This window comes from Pinus tabuliformis, chromosome 4_2 (genome assembly GCF_031772625.1).
Source record: "Pinus tabuliformis cultivar Carrire ecotype Pingquan chromosome 4_2, CPIR1, whole genome shotgun sequence".
Taxonomy (NCBI): domain Eukaryota; kingdom Viridiplantae; phylum Streptophyta; class Pinopsida; order Pinales; family Pinaceae; genus Pinus; species Pinus tabuliformis.
Genome location: NC_142304.1, coordinates 158621100 through 158643623, shown reverse-complemented (window position 1 = coordinate 158643623; position 22524 = coordinate 158621100). Strand labels below are relative to the sequence as shown.

The window sequence follows — 22524 nt, the reverse complement described above, 5'->3', positions numbered from 1 at the left end:
TAACCTTTGCGACTATATCTTCATCAAGAACGAGATTGTGACTGCACCTTAATGTATGCCAAGATAGTGTGTCACTATGAGATCCTTCCATCATAATCATGCCGAGACTGTGTGTGGTATTGTAGGATTCCTGAGATCATCCTTATCACTACGGTTATGACAGCACTAAGATTTGTACCGAGAATGAGACTATGTTCTCTTGACACCTAGTCATTGTTATGAGAATATCTCACTATATTACCCATCTGAAATCATAGTGATACTTCTCCATCCGAAGTATTGAACTATTGCCTTAATCCGAGATTCCTGCACCTCCTGTACCCATCTGAAGTTCAAAGAAGAATCTGAGTTTCTTGCTTTTTTGTGGTGACCCTAACTGCGTATATATAGTAGTTATGTCTCTGTATTTGAGCCGACATGACAGTGTGAAGTGTTGTGTCCTTTTATTGAGCCAACATGACTTTCTTTAGTTTATTTAATTCAATTTGAGGCCGACATGACTGCTCTCTTCATCGTTTTGCTTGCTGCCTTCTTCAAGAGGATTGTGCTTGTCTTGGAGGGTTGTTCTAGACCTTTATATAGACTTGTATACATTACATATAGGCTCAAGAAGAGCATGACATTGACTCTTTGACATCCTAAGGCTCTCAATGGGAGCCATCTATAAAATAAACCTCTTGCTCATGAAACCCATGCAGCAAGGAATAATAATAAATTCATTTTCTTGTTTACAAAAATCATAATTACAATGTCATGAAGATCGAACCTAGTTACACTTTCTTCAACAGTCCTATGGCATATGAGCAAGATGACTGATTCACCTTCTACTGTCGATGCCCCAGCACACATCCTACCCATGGAGTCTGGGACTCATGGGAACTACCTCTCATCTGACCAATGAGTTGGGAAAAAATGGTTAGGAACCATAGCACTACCGATGGATGCATCGTGTACTGTCGTATTCCCTATGACTAGGATGCATGGTGTTCAACAACTTGATCTGGGATCAAGCACTGACTTTTGTCAGTGGAGAGTGGTAAGGTCTTATGAATCACTCTCAATCACTTCTTCATTTTACTTCATGGTTCAGTAGAGCAGAGCAGGGCAGTGATGACAAGGACAGTACGGGATGACAGGATGGCATGATGACAAATGGATTGACAGGGGAAATTCTCCCTAGTTGAGAGGGAGTATTAAAATTGGAAACTAAGGCCAAATTCCACCTTAGGACAGCTCATATGATGGAGACGATTATTGCATTGTATTCCTCTTTTAGAGAGGTCCAATTTTGATATAAAGATCATTTCATTCTGACAAGCAAAAGTGGAACTTTGAATTTATTCTCTCTCATGAACAAATTGTCAAGGTCGGCCTCAGTCAAATGTAGGCTCAAGAAGCCTAATGGATGTGTCTCCTCACCCTCAAAGAGTTGTATAAATAGGAGTGACATCTCTCCTCATTTGGACATTTACTCATCTCATCACATATCTCTCTCTCCTCTCTTGATTGGTTCGTACAGCTTGGAGGCATCCTTCTCTACTTCACACATGTGAAAGGAGGACGAATTCCAAGTCTGTTTTGCTGGTCGAAAATTTTAGGGTAACAAGGCAACATTGACCCTTGTTGTTTGACCAAGCTTTGACTGCGTTTTGGAGGCAGAAATTTTGATTTATGAAGGCCACATTTATTGGCACAGTTTTCGAGGAGTTTGGGACAGGTTAACCAAGGTTGACTTCGGCATTGATTTCAGATTTGACTACAGAATTTATAGTTGTGTTTTCTCTCTCCTTTGACTAGGTTGACTAAATGTTTTGCCCTGTCTTGGAAGGCCGAATTGATCTGATGTTGACCGAGCTACTTGGAGCATATTTTGGAGTTGCTTTGACCAGTGTTGACTTTCTAGTTAGGGCTACAGTTGACTACTGTTGACTGCTGATTTTTGGCAAGACTGTTTTGGGCAAGTGATTTTGATATTTGTACACTCCCTCTGCTAAGCTATTGAATAATAATAAGAAGATTTGATCAAAGGGTTGTCCCCATATTGGGGTTTTTCCCTGGCATCCGCCAAATCTTATGTCCTCTTGTCTTGGCTTGTCTTCTGCACATGTTTTTATGTTCTATCTGCATTTACTAACAATGCGTTTAAGTTAATGTGATTACAACTGGAAATAATTGGAAATTGTCATTGGGCTGATAAGGAACACTGAAGTAAATTGTGCTAAAGCATAGAACATACCATTGTTATCCAAAATTAACAATGTAGTATCTATTATATTGAGAACCTTACTAATTATTGGAATCAAAGATTAGGTGGAGATTTACTGCCTAGTATCTTTCCACTTCATTTGATAAATAAGCATCACCTCTATGAAAACGAAGGAGCGCCCTTTTTGACCCCAACAAAGATTCCCCTCATCATTGACCCCTTTGCTCTCGTGTGGGAAAGGAAATCAACAAGTGAAGCAGGGCTTGAACTGGAGTGTCATGTCCCCAATTTTTATTTTTTGCACGAGGCAATTTTGGAAAGGGGACATTTCTGTTTTTGAGACTTTTGAGAAAAAGGGAAAATTGCAGCTCTAGTGGAATGTTGGGGCCACAAGAAAGATATATTTGACCCAAGGAGAAAACTCGCACTCTTGAAGGAGAAAGAAAAGAAAAAGAAGTGTGAATTAGGAGAGAGAGAGAAAGTAGGGACCACAAGGGGAGAAGAGGCCGGCAAATTATAAATAGAGCTTGAGGGCCTCACCTTACTTCACAATTCAAATCTTAGTTCTCTTGAGTTGTTTAGCCAAGACAACTATGTTGTTTAGCACAAGGATTTCCAAGCAGAAATTCCAACTCTTCCTTCAATGAACTTCAAGTGTCACCCTAGGGGAGTAGAGAGAAGTCTATTTTAGGACTTCTAAAGGAGCTACATTGTAGAGCATTTCCAGCGGGGCATATTTTCCTTAGGTGCAGAAGAATTTTGTGGGGGCTGCGAGAAGCTAGCTATCAATGGAGTATTGGTTGGAGAATTTACAGGAATTTATCCTTAGAGAGAACGAGTTTCCCTTGGTGATTTGCAGGGATGATAGTGTTGCATTTTAGAGGGCCAATTTTGTCTATTCCAAGGCCTATGCAGGGGTTTAGTAGTAACTTCGCTGCACTTGCAGAGACTCCGAGTTTGGGGAGCATTCGAGTTGGGATTTGATTGGTGATTGGGGGAGTAATTCCTAGGAGTTAGGAAGGATTTCTTGGAGGGAGATTTGGGCCTAATTCAGCAATATATGAATTGTGGGGCGTTTTCTGGCCCAATTGAGCAACTCGCACTAGTTAAGGGTCATCGAGGGTCGGTGGATTAATCCCAAACCCATTATGGGATTTTGTGGGTTTGGTGAGCAAAGGCTAAAATTAATTTTGCAGAAATTTTTGAGCACTTCTGAGGGTAGAATTCCTAGTTCCATTCAAGAGCCAGCAACAGAAATTGTTGGAGGACGCAGTTTATTCTGGGACCATTTCCACCACTTGGGTTCATGAGACATTTCTGGATTTTGTTGAGTTGGTGCAGTAGTGCTCGTGGCTAATTTCTCAGAATTTTTGGAGCGGTTTGGAGGGCTATACAGTAGTCCCTTTCCAGCATCAGCAACAATTTTTTTCTGGGTGGACGCAGATTTGGTAGTTGAGCCATTTCCAACACTTGGGTACCATCATATTCACCTGGGATCTTGCTTTTCTTGTAGTAGCAAGCACAAGTTTCTTTGATCTCATGTATTGTACTCATACTTATCAAAATTAATACAATGACTTAACGTTTTTGCTCATATTTCCGTGTTCAAATGTGTATGGTTGTGCATATCTGAATTTTGTAGTTGTAGCTAGTTCATTGCTTCTGTTTTCTACGGTATTTTTCCATTTGGAATATTACAGTGGTATTAGAGCCATGATCTTGGCCAGTTGTGGGGTAGCCAACTAGATCATGGAAGATTTGGGCATGTATGCATAGTGGCAGGTTAAACCATAAACAACCATGGCTAAAGGAAGATTCAGTATGCAAGAATTTTGGGGTGGAATCTGTTGGAACAATGAGAAATTGGCCTAGTTGAGGAAGGTATCTGTTAAAATTGGCAACTAGGGCCAAACTCCATGTGGAGTCAGCTTATTTATGGCAGCTAATATTTTTATTGGATCCCTCTCGTCGAGAGGTGTAGGATTGATCTAAAGATCATCCAATTCCGATAAGTACTTTATGGAGATATGAATTATTTTGATTATGGAATTATTATCAAGCCAGCCAGCAACTTGAGTAGGCTCAGAAGCCCAATAGACATGCCTATTCATCATCTACATTCTAGTATAAATAGAAGAGGATTTGAAGTCATTTTGGACACACTTCTCATGTGATCTCCTCTCCACGTCTTTGGGTTTTTGGAGAAGGAGAAACGCTGAGAGTATATGCTAGTGTATGATGCCCTAGCCGCAGTACAATGATGCCCTAATCCAACGCAGGTCAAGAAGACATCTATCCGCTGGCAAATGAAGACACCTAATACGCAGCAAGAAGACATGATCTCACAGCCTAAGAAGCACAAGAACTCGCATGGAAACTCGTGCATGAAGGAACAGGTTCATATTAACGTAATGAAGCACACAGTGATAACGTAATGAAGCACGCAGGTTCATAGAAGCCGCAGTGACAATGTAATGAAGCACGCAGGTTCATAGAAGCCGCAATGACTACGTAATGAAGCACGCAGGTTCATAGAAGCCACAGTGACAATGTAATGAAGCACGCAGGTTCATAGAAGCCACAGTGACAACGTAATGAAGCACACAGGTTCTTATTAACGTGATGGAAGCCGCAATGAATTAACATAATGGAAGTCGCTGAAGCACGCAGGCATAAAAGCACACTCGGCCGCTGTCATAAAATAGAGCCGCAGTCAAGGGTTTGACTGCACCGCTATAGCAGTCATAAACTCGGGTGATTTACGTATGTATCACTATGTATCCTAGCAGCCTCAGCGTGTATATATATATGATAGCACCGAGTGTATCTACTTATTACGTTGTACTTATTCACTGCTCTAGGAGGCCACTATACGTTGGTCTTAGATACCCTAAATCAGTATATCGTATTGTATGCTTGAAGGAATCTGGAACATAGCCTAGCTGCTTTGCTAGGTTGCAAGCCATAGCAAGCAGCTAAGACTGATATACATTTGACAGTATAATTGTGTTGCAGCATGATGTATGAGATCATGGGCAGCATGATGTATGAGCAGCATGATGTAAATGAGATCATGGGCAGCATGATAGATGAGATCATGGACAGCATGATGTATGGGCAACATAGTGATCATGAGCAGCATGATGATGCATGATGCAGCATGATGGTGCTGCACGGTAAGGTGCAGCAAATGGACGAGATGCAGCACTATGATAGGTGAAGAAGTCACCTTAGAGAATCAGTTGAAGCAATATGTCTTCAACTGATCTCTATAGATATCAAAAATCAAAGTGTTGACTTCTATTGTGAATGTACTATCTCTCTCACTTTCTCTGCTGAACTTTGAAGAACATAAAAGAAGAATTGATCAAGGGTTTCCCCACATTAGGGTTTGTCCCTGGCTAGCGCCACATCTTGTGTCCTCTTGTCTTGGCTTGTCTTCTGCGATTTATGTTTATGTTCTATCTACAATTTACTTTAATGCTAATGTGATTGCTAATCTGGAAAAGATATTGAGCTAAATGTGCAAATTGAAATAAATTGCTCTAAGCATAGAACATACCGAAATTTAACAGTATTGAATCAAATCCATCCTCATCCCTACAGCAGAGACACTAAAGGTGCATAGGTCGTGGGGGTGCAACCATTTACACCATGTGGGGAATGTCATCAAACTCAGGGCATTAGATCTCCTCAAAAGGAGCAGGCAAGATAGGGACAATTAAAGGGTGAGACCAAGAGGTGCTTTTGTTGGTGGAGACCTGGCTTTAGATATCAAGAGCCTCGTGAGGAAGTAGAGCATGAGGCTAAGGGTATGCAGGGTTGTGAGGGGCACATAGATACACCCAGCGTGACGCGAGAGTCATCCTTGTTGGAGATTCCTTTGATAGCTCTGGCTAACACCTTGGGGGAGAGAGTAGAGCATGCACCCATAGGGCCATCCATTGACGAGGTGCCAGGAGACAGAGGTGTCCATCGTTGAGGAGGTGGCATCCTTTGTTGAGGTATCCATTGATGAGGTGTATGGAGCCGTGTCCGAGTTTTTAGGTGATAGCAGCACACAACAGATCGATGAAGTGCCAGGAGATACATTGGTATTAGATGATGGCCCCCCACAGCAGTTTCATCAGTTCTAAGTCGGCCTTCTAGCATTGAAAAGGAAGGCCACGACAATGCGAGAGGCTATTTTGCAGCGGAACATGGAGCTAGAGGGCATGAGAGCAGTTTATGTTGGGTCAGAAATCAATTGATTCACGTTGGGGAGCGGTTGGACTCCCTAATGGTCCAGCTAGAGTGCACATTAGAGCATTGGAGCAGGCCTCTTCAAACATACATAGATGAAGCTTGTAGCACTAGTAGGTTGCCTCTGCAAATTGGAGAGGGAGATGCAAAGTCACCTCGACCGATTTTATGTGTTGACTAGGATGGTGAGATGAGGCAACATGAGTTGCACAAGGCACAACATTCGCAAGATGGAGGGCTTGTTTTGTGTGCGGGAGTTTGTGCATTCTATCCCTCTCTTGGATTAGATGGCAAGAGATTCTGAGTTAGTACCCGATGGAGTGGGTTAGGATTATGGAGATGGTAGTAGACCGGGGTGAAGCTCGGCACGAGCTTCCAAACATTAGGGATACCAGAAGCCCAGACTGGCATTGGGATTCAAGTGGGACTACCTACCATTTACCAAATACGCAAATTGACTACGGCATCGGTGGCATAGTTGACCCAATGGTCGAGTGCACACATTCACTAGGGGAGTTTCTGTCAACACCAGGGACTAGTCAGTTTATGAGGGGACTCCATGGGTCACTAGGTATGTTGGTTGTGCACGGGGTCGCGAGATAATCCGCACACTTTGGCAGGAGATTGTCAGATGAGGTGGCATTGGAAGGCCACCAGACAGTACTTTATATGGGGTCGAGGGTTCTCCCCAGTTATGTGGGGCATAGTGGTCACGGAGGAGCAACAAAATGGTGGCATCGCCATTGGTACATAGGAGAATTCACCTCTCGTTTCTCTCAGGGAGGATTTGGAGGTGAGGCCTACGCATCAAAGGGTATGGTGATGCGACAGTGGAGGTGGTGATACTGGTAGGGTGCGAGCTGACGCGTACTATCTCAGCTTAAGATCATGGCAGGCGGTGGGGTGTAGGAGCATACTACGTTGAGCAATGGTTTGCAAGTGAGCACGGAGGTGTATGGCGGGGTGTTGCAGAGCATGGATTTACACCATGGAGTGGGGGTAGCGACTCACACCACATTGGCTTTGTTAATGGAGTGACAGATGCATTGGTGCACATGGGACACCCGACAGTACAGGATGATACAACAACAGGCAGGGTAAGTCAATGGTGTCCAAGTCGCAGTGTATAGTGGCATGCCTAGGAGTACAATGATACTTGGTGGTATGCAGTGGCATATGGTGCGGCACAACGAGCTCTTGGAGCATTGCCTCCTATGAGACTGATAGACGGGGACATTAGGCATACCTTTGGGTGTAGTTCACACAAGATCGACGAGAACGCAGATGAGCGACACTTGATGGTATCCCAGGGACTCACACGCCTATTCCTCTTCTAAATCGCTTACAGGTATAGATGATTTGGTTGTTGTCCCTTGACCCTTTGGGCACAAGCAACAGGGCAGGGAGTTCACCTAAGATATTTGGATGGGACTCAGCGCACCAGGGGAGATACTCCTTAGCAATGGCATTGGGTCAAGGCACGAGCTGACGAGTACAGGTTTGGAGAGTGCATGGGTTGTTGCAGTGCTAGCGTATGTTCCACCCTTGAGTTCACACTTAAGGGGATACATGACACATTTTGGACAAGGCACTCTAAGGTGTCATGGGAACATGTACAGCAGGTGGATGACCTTTCTTGCAGGTGGATGTCGAGGCTCCTGTCAGTATTGAGGTGTGCTTTCAGGAGGCAGGATCACAAATTCCACAATGTGGTATGGCAGGCGTAGGGTTGTTTTGAGTACACCAAGTTGATTCGTGGTATGTAGAGTCTATATATTGATTACATGCAGGGAGCAAAGATGTGGGACAGGAGAGTTCTAGTAGTCATCAGGACTATGTCACAGGGGATCTGGTTATGGGATCCAGGGATTCAGTTGGGTGACAATTCACCCCATTTCGCAATGAGCAAGGTCATGGCAGAGGGTGATCTAGCTCAGTCGGGGGTTGATACATGGGGGATCATTAAGGCCTCCATTGTATATCGAGGCATGTTTTTCCATTTGCTACTCAGGATCAGGATTAGCGATGAATGGGTAGATATTGACATCATACAGACACCTAGGTATGATGAGCTTGATCTTCGTTGATATTTTGCCACCAAGTTTCAGGGAGGAGGATACAGTATGCCCATGATAGGCAGCCCATCAGAGCCAGAGTGGTGCAACGATAGCATGGTGGCACCCTTCAGAGACTAGGTGCCATGGGATTGAGCATCGCAATACTAGCTAAGAAAATGGATTCGTTCCCTAGGCCTCACGTGTCCTGAATCAAGCGAATCAAACACAATTTGGTGGGACACGTGTCCTCCGGATCGTGTTCGAACGTGTCCAATCGGGACATGATCGTGTCTCGATTCCAGGACACGTGTCCCACTGTTTTGACCTTCATGCGACCATAAAAGGCCGATTTTGGCCACCCTAAAATCACAATACTCATCTCTCTTGTTGTGGGTTTGTTGTGGGTGTGTGAGAGCGAAGAGCAAAGGGTGTGGGAGCATTTTGGAAGTGATTCAAGCAACAGGTAAGTGCATTTTCTCTTTATTTTTTTTGCATTTTTATTACAGCAGTTTGCATATGCATTTGTTTTACAAAGTTGTGCATTTTTTCTTTATTTTTTACAGCATTCATGGCTCAATCAAGGGCAGCAGGGAAGGGGCAAAGGAAGGGGAAGAATGTCCCCATTGGAGATGCCCCTCCTCTTCCAATTTCATCAAGGTCTGCAAGTGTTCCCTCTATTGCAAGTGGGGTTGCAACAACAGCTTCAAATGTTGAGGGAAGACAGCGACCTCAAGATAACAAATATCCCTTATGGAAATATGTCACAAGAGAGCAAGGGCCAGGTAGCAAGATGAAGGGAGGAAGCAATGTTGCTTGGAAATGCAACTATTGCAAAAATCATTTCATGATCACATATTACTATGTAAAAGCTCATTTGTTGGCTTTACCAAGTTGTGGAATCATAGCATGTACACGGGTGTCTTTAGCTAAGAGGAAGGAAATGGAAAAAGAGGCCAACATTGGTATGGCAAAAGTGGTTGCAACATCTAAAAAAACAAGAATGAAGACCCCCTTCCATTCTTGACAAAAAACAACAACAAAATTCCATTTGAGAGTTCTAGCGGGGGGCAAGCAACAAAAAGAAAGTCAATGGCCCTTAGTCCAATGGATAAGATTTTTCAGAAAGAGAAAGGGGAAGAACTTGATCTCACCATTGCATTCTTTTTCTATTAGAACTTCATATCCTTTAATGTTGCATGCTCACCTTTATTTATTGAGATGTGCCAAGCTCTAACTCAAGGGGCTCCATCAGGGTATGTGCCTCCTGGGTCAGAGAAGCTTAAAACCACATTGTTAACGCAAGCAAAAAAAGAGGTGGACAAAATGCTTGAGCCTATTAAATCAGCATGGCCAACATCTGAGGTTAGCATTGTTTTTGATGGATGGACAGATCCAGCACGGCATCCACTCATCAACTTCATGGTGTCTTCCTTGAATGATCCAGTTTTCTTGAAATCAGTGGATACACATGGACAATACAAGGATGCACAATATATGGGTGAGTTATTTATTAAAGTTATTAAAGATGTAGGTGTTCATTCTTGTGTGCAAATCATACAGATAATGCACATGTTTGCAAGGCTGCTGACATGATTGTGGAAGCTAAATATCCACAAGTATTTTGGACACCTTGCATTGTCCATTCTTTGAATTTAGCACTTAAATTTATTTCTTTTGATGTGCTTTGGATTGGAAGCATTAATGAATGCACAGCACATCCGCAACTTTGTACAAAATCATACAAATGCCTTAACTATCTACAAGGAGTACACCAATCTATCAATGTTGAAGATTGCAAATACATGGTTTGCCTCTTCATTCATTATGTTGAAGAGGTTGAGGGTGGTCAAGACCGCTCTTGGGGCCATGGTTATTTCAGAGTTTTGGTCCTTTTGGAGAAAGACAGATCAAGCAGCCTAAAAAGAGTGAAGGTGTTAAAATTGGCAACTAGGGCAAAACTCCATGTGGGTCATATTATTTATGGCAGCAGATATTTTTATTGGATCCCTCACATTGAGAGGTGTAGGATTGATCTAAAGATCATCCGATTCTGATAAGTATTTATGAAGTTATGAATTTATTTATGTTATGGATAAATTATTAAGTCGGCAAACAACTTATGTAGGCTCATAAGCCCAACAATCATGTCTATTCAACCTCTACATTTTAGTATACATAAACGAGGACTTCAAGTCATTTCTACACACACTTGGATCTCTTCCTCTCTCTACTTGTCTTTGGGTTTTAGTAGGAGGAGAGATCCTAAGGAAAAGCCGGAAAAGCCAAAACTGCCGAAATAGCCAGAAAATCTAGAAAAGCTGGAACTACCAGAAACGCCGAAACTGCTGGAAAAGCTGGAAAAGTCGGAACTGTCGAAAAAGTCGGAAAAGCCGAAAATGTTGGAAAAGCCAGAACTGTCGGAAAAGTCGGAAAAGCCGAAAAAGCCGAAATTGCCAGAAAAGCCGAAAACCCGGAAAAGCCAGAAATACCAGAAAAGTCAAAAACCCAGAAAAGCTAGAAATACAGGAAAAGTCGGAAACGCCAGAGCTGCCAGAACTGCCGGAAAAGCCGAAACTGCCGGAAAAGCAGGAAATACCTGAAAAGCCAGAAAAGCTGGAAAAGCCGGAAAAGCCGACACTGCCGGAAAAGCCAGAACTACTGAGAACTACCGAAACAGCCAGAGCATCTGTCTCCGAAGGAAGGCAGCATGATGTATGAGATCATGGGCAGCATAATAAGCAGCATGATGATATGAGCATGGGCAACATAATGATGCGTGATGATATGAGCATGGATAGCATAATGATGAATGAGATCATGAGCAAGGGCAACTTGATGATGAATAAGACCATGGAAGATGCAGCATGATGAGCAACATGAAGATAAGAGCAGCTCAGTCATCAAGGTTCAACACATGTAACAGTACAGCAAGGTGTCACATGATAATGTGCAGCAAATAGACGAGATGCAGCACTATGATAGGTGAACGAGTCACCTTAGAGAATCAGTTGAAGCAATATGTCTTCAACTGATCTCATGCCAATATCAAAAGTAAAAGTGATTGACTTCTATTGTAAATGTACTATCTCTCTCACTTTCTCTGTTGAACTTTGAAGAACATAAAAGAAGAATTGATCAAGGGTTTCCCTACATTGGGGTTTGTCCCTGACTAGCGCCACATCATGTGTCCTCTTGTCTTGGCTTGTCTTTTGCGATTTATATTTATGTTCTATCTGTAGTTTACTTTATGCTGATGTGATTGCTAATGTGGAAAAGAAATTGAAATAAATTGCTCTAGCATAGAACATACCTAAAATTAACATGGTATCGGAGCTGAGGTGAAGACAATGCCCAAGCAAGAGTGAAAGAGAAATCAACAAAGACAATAGGGACAAGACAAAAGGATCAATGGGTTCCACATCTCTCTTCTAAGTTCACAAAGGGTGAAGTCGAAGCAGAACATACTATCAGAATGGTGTAGCGGAAATTTATGATGGCCCATCTAAAGATCACTTCATTGGGAAGTTTGGATCTAAGGGTGGAAGGAAAGGTAGATGCCTTGGTTGCAATAAGTTCGGCCATTATGTGAAGACTCAGTGTCCGAAGGTAACGCAAGTTATCAAGGAAATGGTCGACTCTTCAAAGAAAGCAAGGAACCCCGAATCACTTTTATGTACCTGATCGCAAGAAGAACCTGGTGTCCATCTCGGAAATGGAAGTCAAAGGTTTCAGGGTGGCACTCATCGATGGAAAGGTACATGTTTGGAAATAGAATTTTCAAAGATGTTTTTGAGTTCAGGGTTGTATCAAATTACAGGAAGTCCACTGGGGACCATGTCCATTGTCATGTAGCACCGAAGGTCTGTGAGTCAGATGGTGATAAGGATGCCTGAATTCAAAAGGAGCATGAAAGTACATGTTTGAGATGTACCGAAGGAAAATCTTACAAGGGGACCATTCCCCTCATGTAGCAACTCCACAGGTCTGGAACAACCCAAGGGGTCTGAGATTGATAATCAGGAATCTCGCATATGCAGGTGGAAGAAAGCCCTCTATGGCTTGAAGCAAAACACCCCGAGCATAGTATGAGAGGATCGATAGCTGTCTGATAAAGCTGAGATTCACTAGGAGTGAAACGGATCCAAACCATCCGAAGGTTGTGGATGATAGACCTCTCATACCAGCACCTTATGAGGACGACCTACTTCTAACAGGTGCAGACCCTCTCATTTGCAGAAGTAAGAGGGAGTTGGATTCCAGATGTGGAATGGTGAACTACAAGCCTGTGACTACCTCGAGGATCTTAACTTTTAGAAGTTATATGGTAGTGATGTCGAACCAGATTTGGGAAATGCCTCTGAATCTCATAAACTCATTTGCCTTGATGTTCTTGGTGAACTTCCGTCCGAACATATGTTTTGCAGTTAGCATGGTGAGCTCATATTTGGTTGAACCTCACTGGATTGGTGCCAAGAATCTTCTGAGATGTCTTCGGGGCACAATCTCTCATGGATTGAGATACACTGCCAGAAATATGAAACTGCATGATTATTCAAATGTTGATTGGGCAGGCAGTGTGGAGGATCACTAGAGCACTTCTTAGTGTTGTTTCTCTTTGGATTCTGCTTCAATATCATGGATGAGCAGGAACCAGAAGTCGGTTGTTATAAGCACCGCTGAGACCGGATACATATCTACGAGTATGATCTCGTATGAAGCTGCCTAGTTGAAGAAGCTCTTCAAGTGAGCTATTTGTACCATTGTGATTCTCTGTGACAACCAGAGGTGAGATTCGATTATTGAGGAATCCCATATTCGACGATTGCTCCAGCAGATAGACATCAGATACTACCTTATCTGGGATATGATAAGTCTATGAGCAAGGAAGCTCCATCACTATGAGATGATGTACAGGTCGCTACACTTTGTCTAAGCCTCGGGGAAAAGATCAAATCTGTGATTTTCCCGAACGACTTGGAGTCGTCAAGAGACCCTTGTACAAGGGTCCTGCATGTTGTATACATTGAGCTCTGGGAGCTCTGGGGGCTTGTGGTTCTTATTGGAGCAACATACGACCATAGGGTGACTCACCCTCCCCTGGTGGTGCGCACTAGGACAGGATGATTCACTCTCCTGTGGACAAGATGATTCGCTCTCCTGTGGACAAGATGATTCGCTCTCTTGTGGGACAAGATGATTCGCTCTCTTGTGGGACAGGATGATTCGCTCTCCTGTGGACAGGATGATTCGCTCTCCTGTGAACAAGATGATTCGCTCTCCTGTGGGACAAGATGATTCGTTCTCTTGTGGGACAAGATGATTCGCTCTCCTGTGTAGCAGGATGATTAATTCTCATGTGAGGTCTAGATGATGTGTTCTCCATGACGATTGTGTAGCAAGATGATTAATTCTCCTGTGAGGTCTGGATGATGTGTTCTCCATGACGATTGTGTAGTAGTATGATTAACTCTCCTGTGAGGTCTGGATGATGTGTTCTCCATGACGATTGTGTAGCAGGATGATTAGTTCTCCTGTGAGGTCTAGATGATGTGTTCTCCATGACGATTGTGTAGCAAGATGATTAGTCCTCCTGTGACGCCTAGATGATGTGTTCTCCATGGCAACTATGTAGCAGGATGATTAGTTCTCCTGTGAGGACAGGATTGATTAAGTTCTCCTATCGAGGCATCCTACCCATGCAGTCTGGGACTCATGGGAAGTACCTCTCATCTGATCAATGAGCAGGGAAATGAGGATAGGGACCATAGTAGTACCGATGGACGCATCGCTGTATCTACCTACTCCCTATGCTAGGATGACCTTCATTGATCTGGGATCAATGATACTGGTCTAGGACTAGTGGTAGGAGTTGTACCCACTATGACACTGACTTCGGGTCAGTTGAGGACTGGTCTGGGACCAGTGGTACATACTCTGACACTGACTTCGAGTCAATAGAGTACTAGTCTGCGACCAGTGGTAGGAGTTGTACCTACTATGACATTGACTTCAAGTTGGTTGAGGACTGGTCTGGGACCAGTGGTACACACTCTGAGACTGACTTCGGGTCAGTGGAGAATGGTATGACACATTCTTGATCAATTCTTCTTCTTCATGGTTCAGCAGAGCTAAGTTGAGCAGAGCAGAGCCAACAAAGCTGAACAGAGCCAACTGAGCAGAGTTGAGTAGAGTTAAGCAGAGCCAGCAGAGCTAGCAAAGCTGAGCAGAGCAGTGTAGGGCACTGATAGCAGAGATAATACAATTGGACATATGGATCAGCGGATGGAGTTCTCCCTAGTTGAGAGAGAGTGTTAAAATTGGCAACTAGGGCCAAACTCCGTGTGGGCCATATTATTTATGGCACCTGATGTTTTTATTGGATCCCTCTCATTGAGAGGTGTAGGATTGATCTAAAGATCATCCGATTCCGATAAGTATTTATGAAGTTATGAATTTATTTATGTTATGGACAAATTGTTAAGTCGGCCAACAACTTATGTAAACTCAGAAGCCCAACAGTCATGTCTATTCAACCTCTACGTTTTAGTATAAATAGAAGAGGACTTCAAGTCATTTCTACACACACTTGGATCTCTTCCTCTCTCTACTTGTCTTTGGGTTTTAGTAGGAGGAGAGATCCCAAGGAAAAGCCGGAACTACCGAAAAAGCCGGAACTGCAGAAAAAGCCGGAAACACCGGAAAAGCCAGAAATACCGGAAAATTGGAAAAGTCGAAACTGTCCGAACTGCCAGAAACGCCGGAACTATCAAAAAAGCCAAAAACGCCAAAAAAGCAAGAAATACCAGAAAAGCTGGAAAAGCCAGAAAAGCCAGAAATGTCGGAAGTGCCGGAAAAGCCAGAACTACCGGGAACTGCCAAAACAGCCAAAGCATCTATCTCCGAAGGAAGGCAACATGATGTATGAGATCATGGGCAGCATAATAAGCAGCATGATGATATGAGCATGGGCAGCATAATGATGCATAATGATATGAGCATGGGTAGCATAATGATGAATGAGATCATGAGCATGGGCAGCTTGATGATGAATAAGACCATGGAAGATGCAGCATGGTGAGCAACATGAAGATGAGAGCAGCTCAGTCATCAAGGTTCAACACATGTGACAGTACAGCAAGGTGTCACACAGTAATGTGCAGCAAATAGACGAGATGCAGTAATATGATAGGGGAACGAGTCACCTTAGAGAATCAGTTGAAGCAATATGTCCTCAACTGATCTCATGCCAATATCAAAAGTCAAAGTGATTGACTTCTATTGTAAATGTACTATCTCTCTCACTTTCTCTGTTGACTTTGAAGAACATAAAAGAAGAATTGATCAAGGGTTTCCCCGCATTGGGGTTTGTCCCTATCTAGCGCCACATCTTGTGTCCTCGTCTCGACTTGTCTTCTGCGATTTATATTTATGTTCTATCTGCAGTTTACTTTATGCTGATGTGATTGCTAATGTGGAAAAGGAATTGAAATAAATTGATCTAGCATAGAACATACCTAAAATTAACAAAAGGACACAATGTTAGATGATGCTTGGTGGGAGAGGATAGATCTACTTATTCAGATCATGGACCCTATCATTTCTTTGCTTCGATTTGTAGATACAGACCAACCCATCCTAGGAGATGTTTATGAGGGATGGGATTCCATGATTGAGTCTATGAGGAGCATTATTTTTACGAGTGAGTGCCCAGAGTATGAGACACCATCAAAGGCCTTCTTCACCACCATACATGATATTCTTGTCAGCAAATGGGACAAGAATTGCACACCGTTACATTGTTTGGCTCACTCATTGAACCCAAAATACTACAGCCATGAGTGGCTGAATGGTGGACCTTCCCGTAGATTCCTTCCTCACATGGATGGGGAAATTTCACAAGGAAAAAAAGATGCATTAAGGCAGGATTTTCAAGATAGAGCATCCCTTGATGAGGTGGAGGATGCCTTTGCAGAGTTTTCCACTGGCACTGGTCGATTTGCAGGATATGATGTGATTAGGGACAAGGGGGCTAAGAAGCCCTATTCTTGGTGGGCAACTCATGAGGCAACAAGCCCTCCTCTACAACAGTTAGCCATGAGGCTCCTCTTTCAGGTGACTTCATCCTCTTGTTGCAAGAGGAATTGGAGCACATATGGGAATTTGTACAGTCTCAAGAAGAGCAGGCTTGAGCAGTCCAGGGAAGAGACAATGTTGTATGTGCACACCAACCTTCGTCTTATTTACAGGCAGAGGGATGAGTAGTTGAAGGGAAAGACAAAGATGTCGGATGTCTTTCCTGATGATATGGGTTTGGACAGCAGTGTTGAGTTGGCATTGGCCAACTTAGATCTTGGAATCTTAATGAGCCAATGCTAGAGCCTGTCACTTTTGATGATGATGACACTATAGAAGGGTCATCCTCCACACCAGCAGACGCGGAGATGACATTGGATACAGAGGTGGATGCAGCAGAGGAGAGCAGTAGTGACCATGATGATGAGTACAGTGATGTTGATTTTGATAATGAGGATTGATGACTCATGAGCTACCTATTGCCTTGAGGCTTGTAATCGTTTTGTATTTGCTATTTCTATTTTCCATTGGCATTGCTACTACCTATATAACACATTTTGAAATTTATGACTTTATGAGAAAACTACAGTATCTTGTCTTTCTCCTATTGGATCATTGATGAATATGTATTATGTCACAATTGTATTTGTATGCATAATGTTACTTTGTAAAACTTACATCTAGATGAAGATCTATGTTTGAATCAATGAATTTGTATCATGAATGCGATTTTGTGTAAGAAATATCTAATTTTTAATATATATATATATATATATACATATATATATAACGTGTCTTGTTCCGGGGGGTCAACATGTCTATCTCTGACACTTGAATCCCCGTGTCCTCGTGTCAAGTGACTTAGAGTACTAGATAGCTCAGTGACTTTGAGGGATGAGCTGGCTAAAACCAGGAGAGATCGTTCAGATCTTCCATTGGGCTTTTGTGACTCATTAATGGCATAGGGGGACTTCATCAGCATGGCAAGTTGGTCAGCAGGAGGATATCAGGGGAAGCCCATGCAAGAGAGATTTCATCCCCACGGGGATTGGGTTGTATCTTCAAGAATTTATTCTTGGAGTGCAGGAGGTGGAATACTCGGCATGGCAACTTCATGGGGAGTTGGATAGAGTCATACATTATCATGATGCTTTACTTATCAATAATATGCAGAGGGATTTGTGTACCTATACCTAGTTGGACGGTGAGTGGAGCAAGGGTTGCTTCACATTGATCAGGATGGCTTGGGATCCTAGTATTGAGAGATTCCTTCATGACAGGACAGTGCAGAGATCGAGGATGACTCAGTGGCACATTTGGGACCCTGGTATTAATGGCGGTCACAGTGGTGATCAGCAATCAAAAAGGGCACTTGTTCAAGAATTGCTCGAGGACAAGCAATTTTTGGAGAGGAGGACTATCATGTCCCCAAATTTTTTCCTCTGCGTTAGAGGCAATTTTGGAAAGAGGGGGCATTTTTGGTTCCGAAACTTAGGAGAAAAAGGGAAAATTGCAACTCTAGTGGAATGTGGGGGCCACAAGAAATATATATTTGACCCAAGAAGGGAAATCGCACTCTTGGAGGAGAGAGAGAAAGAGTGGGGACCACAAGGGGAGAAGAGGCCAGCAAGTTATAAATAGAGCTTGAAGGGCCTCACTTTTGGGCATATTTTGGTCATTTCGCAATTCAAACCTTAGTTCTCTTGCATTGTTTAGCCAAGACAACTATGTTGTTTAGCACAAGGAATTTCCAAGAGGAAATTTCAACTCTTCCTGCGGTGAACTTCCAAAAGAGCTACATTGCAAAGCATTTCCAACTGGTGCGTATTTTCCTTAGGCGCAAAAGAATTTCATGGGGGCTAAGAGAAGCTAGCTATCAGTGGAGTATTGGCCAGAGAATTTACAAGAATTTATCCTTAGGGAGAGCGAGTTTCCCTTGGTGATTTGGAGGGGTGAGAGTGTTGCATTTTAGAGGGTCGATTTTATCTATTCCAAGGCCTGTGCAGGGGTTTACTGGCAACTTTGATGCACTTGCAGAGACTCTGAGTTTGGGGAGCATTCGAGTTGGGATCTGATTGGTGATTGAGGGGAGTAATTCTCAGAAGTTAGGGAGGATTTCTTGGAGGGAGATTTGGGCCTAATTCAACAGTATATGAACCGTGTGGCATTTTCTGGCCCAATTGAGCAAATCGCACTTGTTGTGGGTCACCGAGGGTCCATGGATTCGGCTAAAAGCTTTCCTAGGTTTTTGTGGGTTTGGTGAGAGGAAGCTAGGATTAATATTGCAGAATTTTTTGAGCACTTATGAAAGAAGAATTCCTAGTTCCATTCGGCAGCCAACAGCAGATATAATTGGCGGAGGACACAGTTTATTTTGGGACCATTTCCATGACTTGGGTTCATGAGACATTTTTGGGTTTCGTTGAGCTAGTAGAGACTATAGTGCCCATAGCCAACTTCTCAGAATTTTTGGAGCGGTTTGGACGGCTACACAATAGTCCTTTTCCAGCATCAGCAACAGTTTTTTTTGGGTGGACAAAAATTTGGTAGTTGAGCCATTTCCAGCACTTTGGTACCATCATATTCACCTAGGATCTTGTTTTTCTTGCAGTAGCAAGCTCAGGTTCCTCTAATCTCACTTATTGTACTCACATTTATCAAAATTAATACAGCCACTCTGAGATTTTGCTCATATTTACACGTTCAAATGTGTATGGTTGTGCATATGTGAATTTTGTAGTTGTAGCTAGTTCATTGGTTCTATTATCTACGGTATTTTTCCATTTGAAATATTACACGGAGTCACCTTTACCACTAAGGCATGGCTAGCTGGACAATATGAAACTCAACTTATATTTGGATGTTTTATTTAGTTCTATCATGTACATTATGAATATTTTAAATGTTTTGAAGAGCACGTTCTTCATGTGAAAAAGGTCCCAAATCAAACAGAATAAAAGAAAAATTCATTTTGATCCCACGAAAGATTCCCCTGGCCACTGACCCCTTTGCTTCTGCGAGGGAAAAGAGATCAACAAGCCAATCAGGGTTTGAACCTATATCACCATTACCACTAAACCATGACCCCTTTGCTTCTGTTAAGGAAAAGAGATCAACAAGCCAATCAGGGTTTGAACCTGGGTCACCATTACCACTAAACCATGTATGGCTCAACAATTCGAAACTCATCTTTGGATGATTTATTTTCTAGCCTCTTGTACATTATAAATATTTTGAAAAGGTCATTCTTCATATGAAAAGGGTCCTGAACCAGACAGAATAGATGCGGATTTCACTTTAAACAACCTAAGTAGAGTGCAACAGAGGGTATTAATTAAAAGGAAGAGGCGTCAGTTGATCAGAAAAATTCAGGGCATTTGAAACGGGGAACAGATGGCACTCTACTCCAATGAGATATTCTCATTCCCAAGCCTATGCCTACATATCATAAGGGAGTTGTCTTTAGTGCGACTTTTTGGAGATTCTGGTAACGGAATCCGGCGGAAAAAAATTGAGATTAAATCTTGATTTGTATTATTTAAAATGACTTTTTAACTGCATATTTGGATTCAGCACCCTGAAAAACCCCTAGGACGTTTTGATTGTGCAGAAATTAGCTATCAAACTTGCGATTTCAATAAATTGCTGCCGGATTTTGACCGAAAAAACCCACCAGAAAAGCTTCCAAAAAGTCTCTTTAAAAACAACTCCTCCTATCATAAGTCTTATCCTCAAAATAAATGAATGCATTGTCAGTGTCACTCGTCCATCAATCGTCGTACGATGCAGTCTGACAAGACAGGGAGCATGGCATGGCATCTGTCCGCTCCTATTTTATCTTGAATTGCAAATTTTAGGCAATCCATAACGTTCCCTGATATATTATCTATTGTCATGCCATGCTCGGAATAACAATGTTTATAATTGTAACTGAAGGAAGAAAATTCGTCATGATAATGGGTGCTCACAGAGAGTTGAGGTTTTATCCATCTTTATATTTTTCCTTGTGCGAGTAATATGTAGTTACTCTGCACCTAGGATCATCAAATAATGTTTAGACTTAAAATTTGCCTAATTTCACAGGGCCCGAAATACATACTTCTCAAGAATATTTGAAAAACCCTAACCTGTTTCAAAGTTAAATAAACAAATGGAATTAGATAAATTTAGCATAGTTCAAAAACAAAAACAAAAAAAAATCCCTCTACGTTTCTAATATTCAAAATTGAACACAAAACCTAAACATCGGTCCAGATTGCAAACAGCGAGGCAATCAGCACAAATCAAATCATCCGCATCTATCTCTGACTAAAGAAGAATAAGAGCATATATATTCAACTACGTACTCAGTGCCCTTTTTCCTCAAGATTCGGAATTGTTCTGGAGAGAGAATAGCTTGCCACTCCTCCTCTGGCTTTTGCACAGCCATTATTTCTGGTTCTGGGTTTGGATTGGAACGAGTCGAAGCGAATGCCAAACCCAATCTGTTCCTGCTGCTGGTCGTCGGGCATACACCAAACCCACTTGAAGATTTGGATTTTAATCTGGGAATTTTGTGATGAATACCAATAGAGCGAACGACCGGGCTCGGGTGACAGGTGAGACTACCAGTCGCGATAAAGGCGAGGGAGAGGCTGAAACACGTTCGTTGTATTTGACCTGCCATTGGTTATGAAAGAGAATTTAGATTAACGCTGCCAGATGTGGCAAATTCCAAATTCCAGAAGGCGCCGTGACACAATCATGGCTATTCCGGATCAAAATATACATTAATTATTAATTATTATATGATAATTCTCTACCTACCACCTGCCATTCCGTAAGATGGCGCAAGATTGCTTTTGACTCGGTATCAGGCTGTGGTCACTTCTAATAAATTAGCCGATAAGAAGATAGGGCCTTCTAATAAATATACATTAATTATTAATTATTATATGTTAATTCTGTACCTACCACCTGCCATTCCGTAAGATGGCGCAGGATTGCTTTTGACTCGGTATCAGGTTGTGGTCACTTCTAATAAATTAGCCGATAAGAAGATAGGGCATTCTAATAAATTTGCCCATGAGGAGCAAATTTGATTTTGACCGGTATTAGTTTTAGTTTGTGATTTTTTCCGGTTTTAATAAATTAAATTATTAATATTATTTTCACTATAGTTGTTGATTATTAAGGTTTTTTTGGGTGTATTAAAGTTTTTGACAGTATTAAATTCATTTTCACCCCAAAAAAAATATTCAAACATTCTTAAAAAAAAATTATCATCTATCATATATTTAGACCATGCTAGATTATTATATCCATTTAAAATAATGTAGGTTATAATTATTTTTAATCAAATATTTTTAATTTTCAATTAATTGTTTTTATAAAAAGATTAATTAAATTTTTTTTATAAAAACTTATAAAAAAACACTTAAAATATCATACTTCAATTTTTTATTAAATAAAAGAAATGAAACTATCAAATTTTATATGTTTTAAAATTTATTTATCAAAAATTTAAATTATATTAAATTTTAAAAATTAGTTTTTTCATATATATATATATAGATATATATTTTATCTTAAAAAGTAACACCTAATTGCTTAACCCAAAGTCAAATTCATACATACATACATAAAAATAAAAAATAAAATAAAGACCACCTAATCACTAATCATCATTAGTATTAGATTGCATGTTATATATGTCATATAGCTATAACTTCAATATTGCATTGACTAAAGAGTCAAGTCATATCATTTGCAACTTGATATACAATAAGGCTATGTACATTGATTATCATGATTTAACATTTATGACCCATAAATATGTTTAATGATCGTGGAGTGTTGTGGATGGTTCCCGAGGCCATCCTTGTGCCCTCCATGTGCACTCAACTCGGGCTGCCACATGGAAGCCATCCAACGGTTGTTGTTCATTTGGAGGATCCAATGGCTCAG

The 22524-nt window shown here is 41.8% G+C and overlaps 1 protein-coding gene across 1 annotated transcript in view; it reads right to left on the bottom strand.

The window, feature by feature from the left end:
- Nucleotides 1–21400, bottom strand: part of LOC149168673 (peptide methionine sulfoxide reductase B5-like) — a 55503-nt gene extending 34103 nt beyond the window's left edge. Inside the window, exons 1-2 of the mRNA XM_089428370.1 lie at nt 21385–21400; nt 20925–21237 (exon numbers count right to left, since the gene is read on the bottom strand). Coding sequence (XP_089284496.1) covers nt 20925–21237; nt 21385–21394 — 323 coding nt within the window. The 5' untranslated portion in view covers nt 21395–21400. The remainder of the gene's footprint in view (nt 1–20924; nt 21238–21384) is intronic.
- Between the last annotated feature and the right edge of the window lie 1124 nt (nt 21401–22524).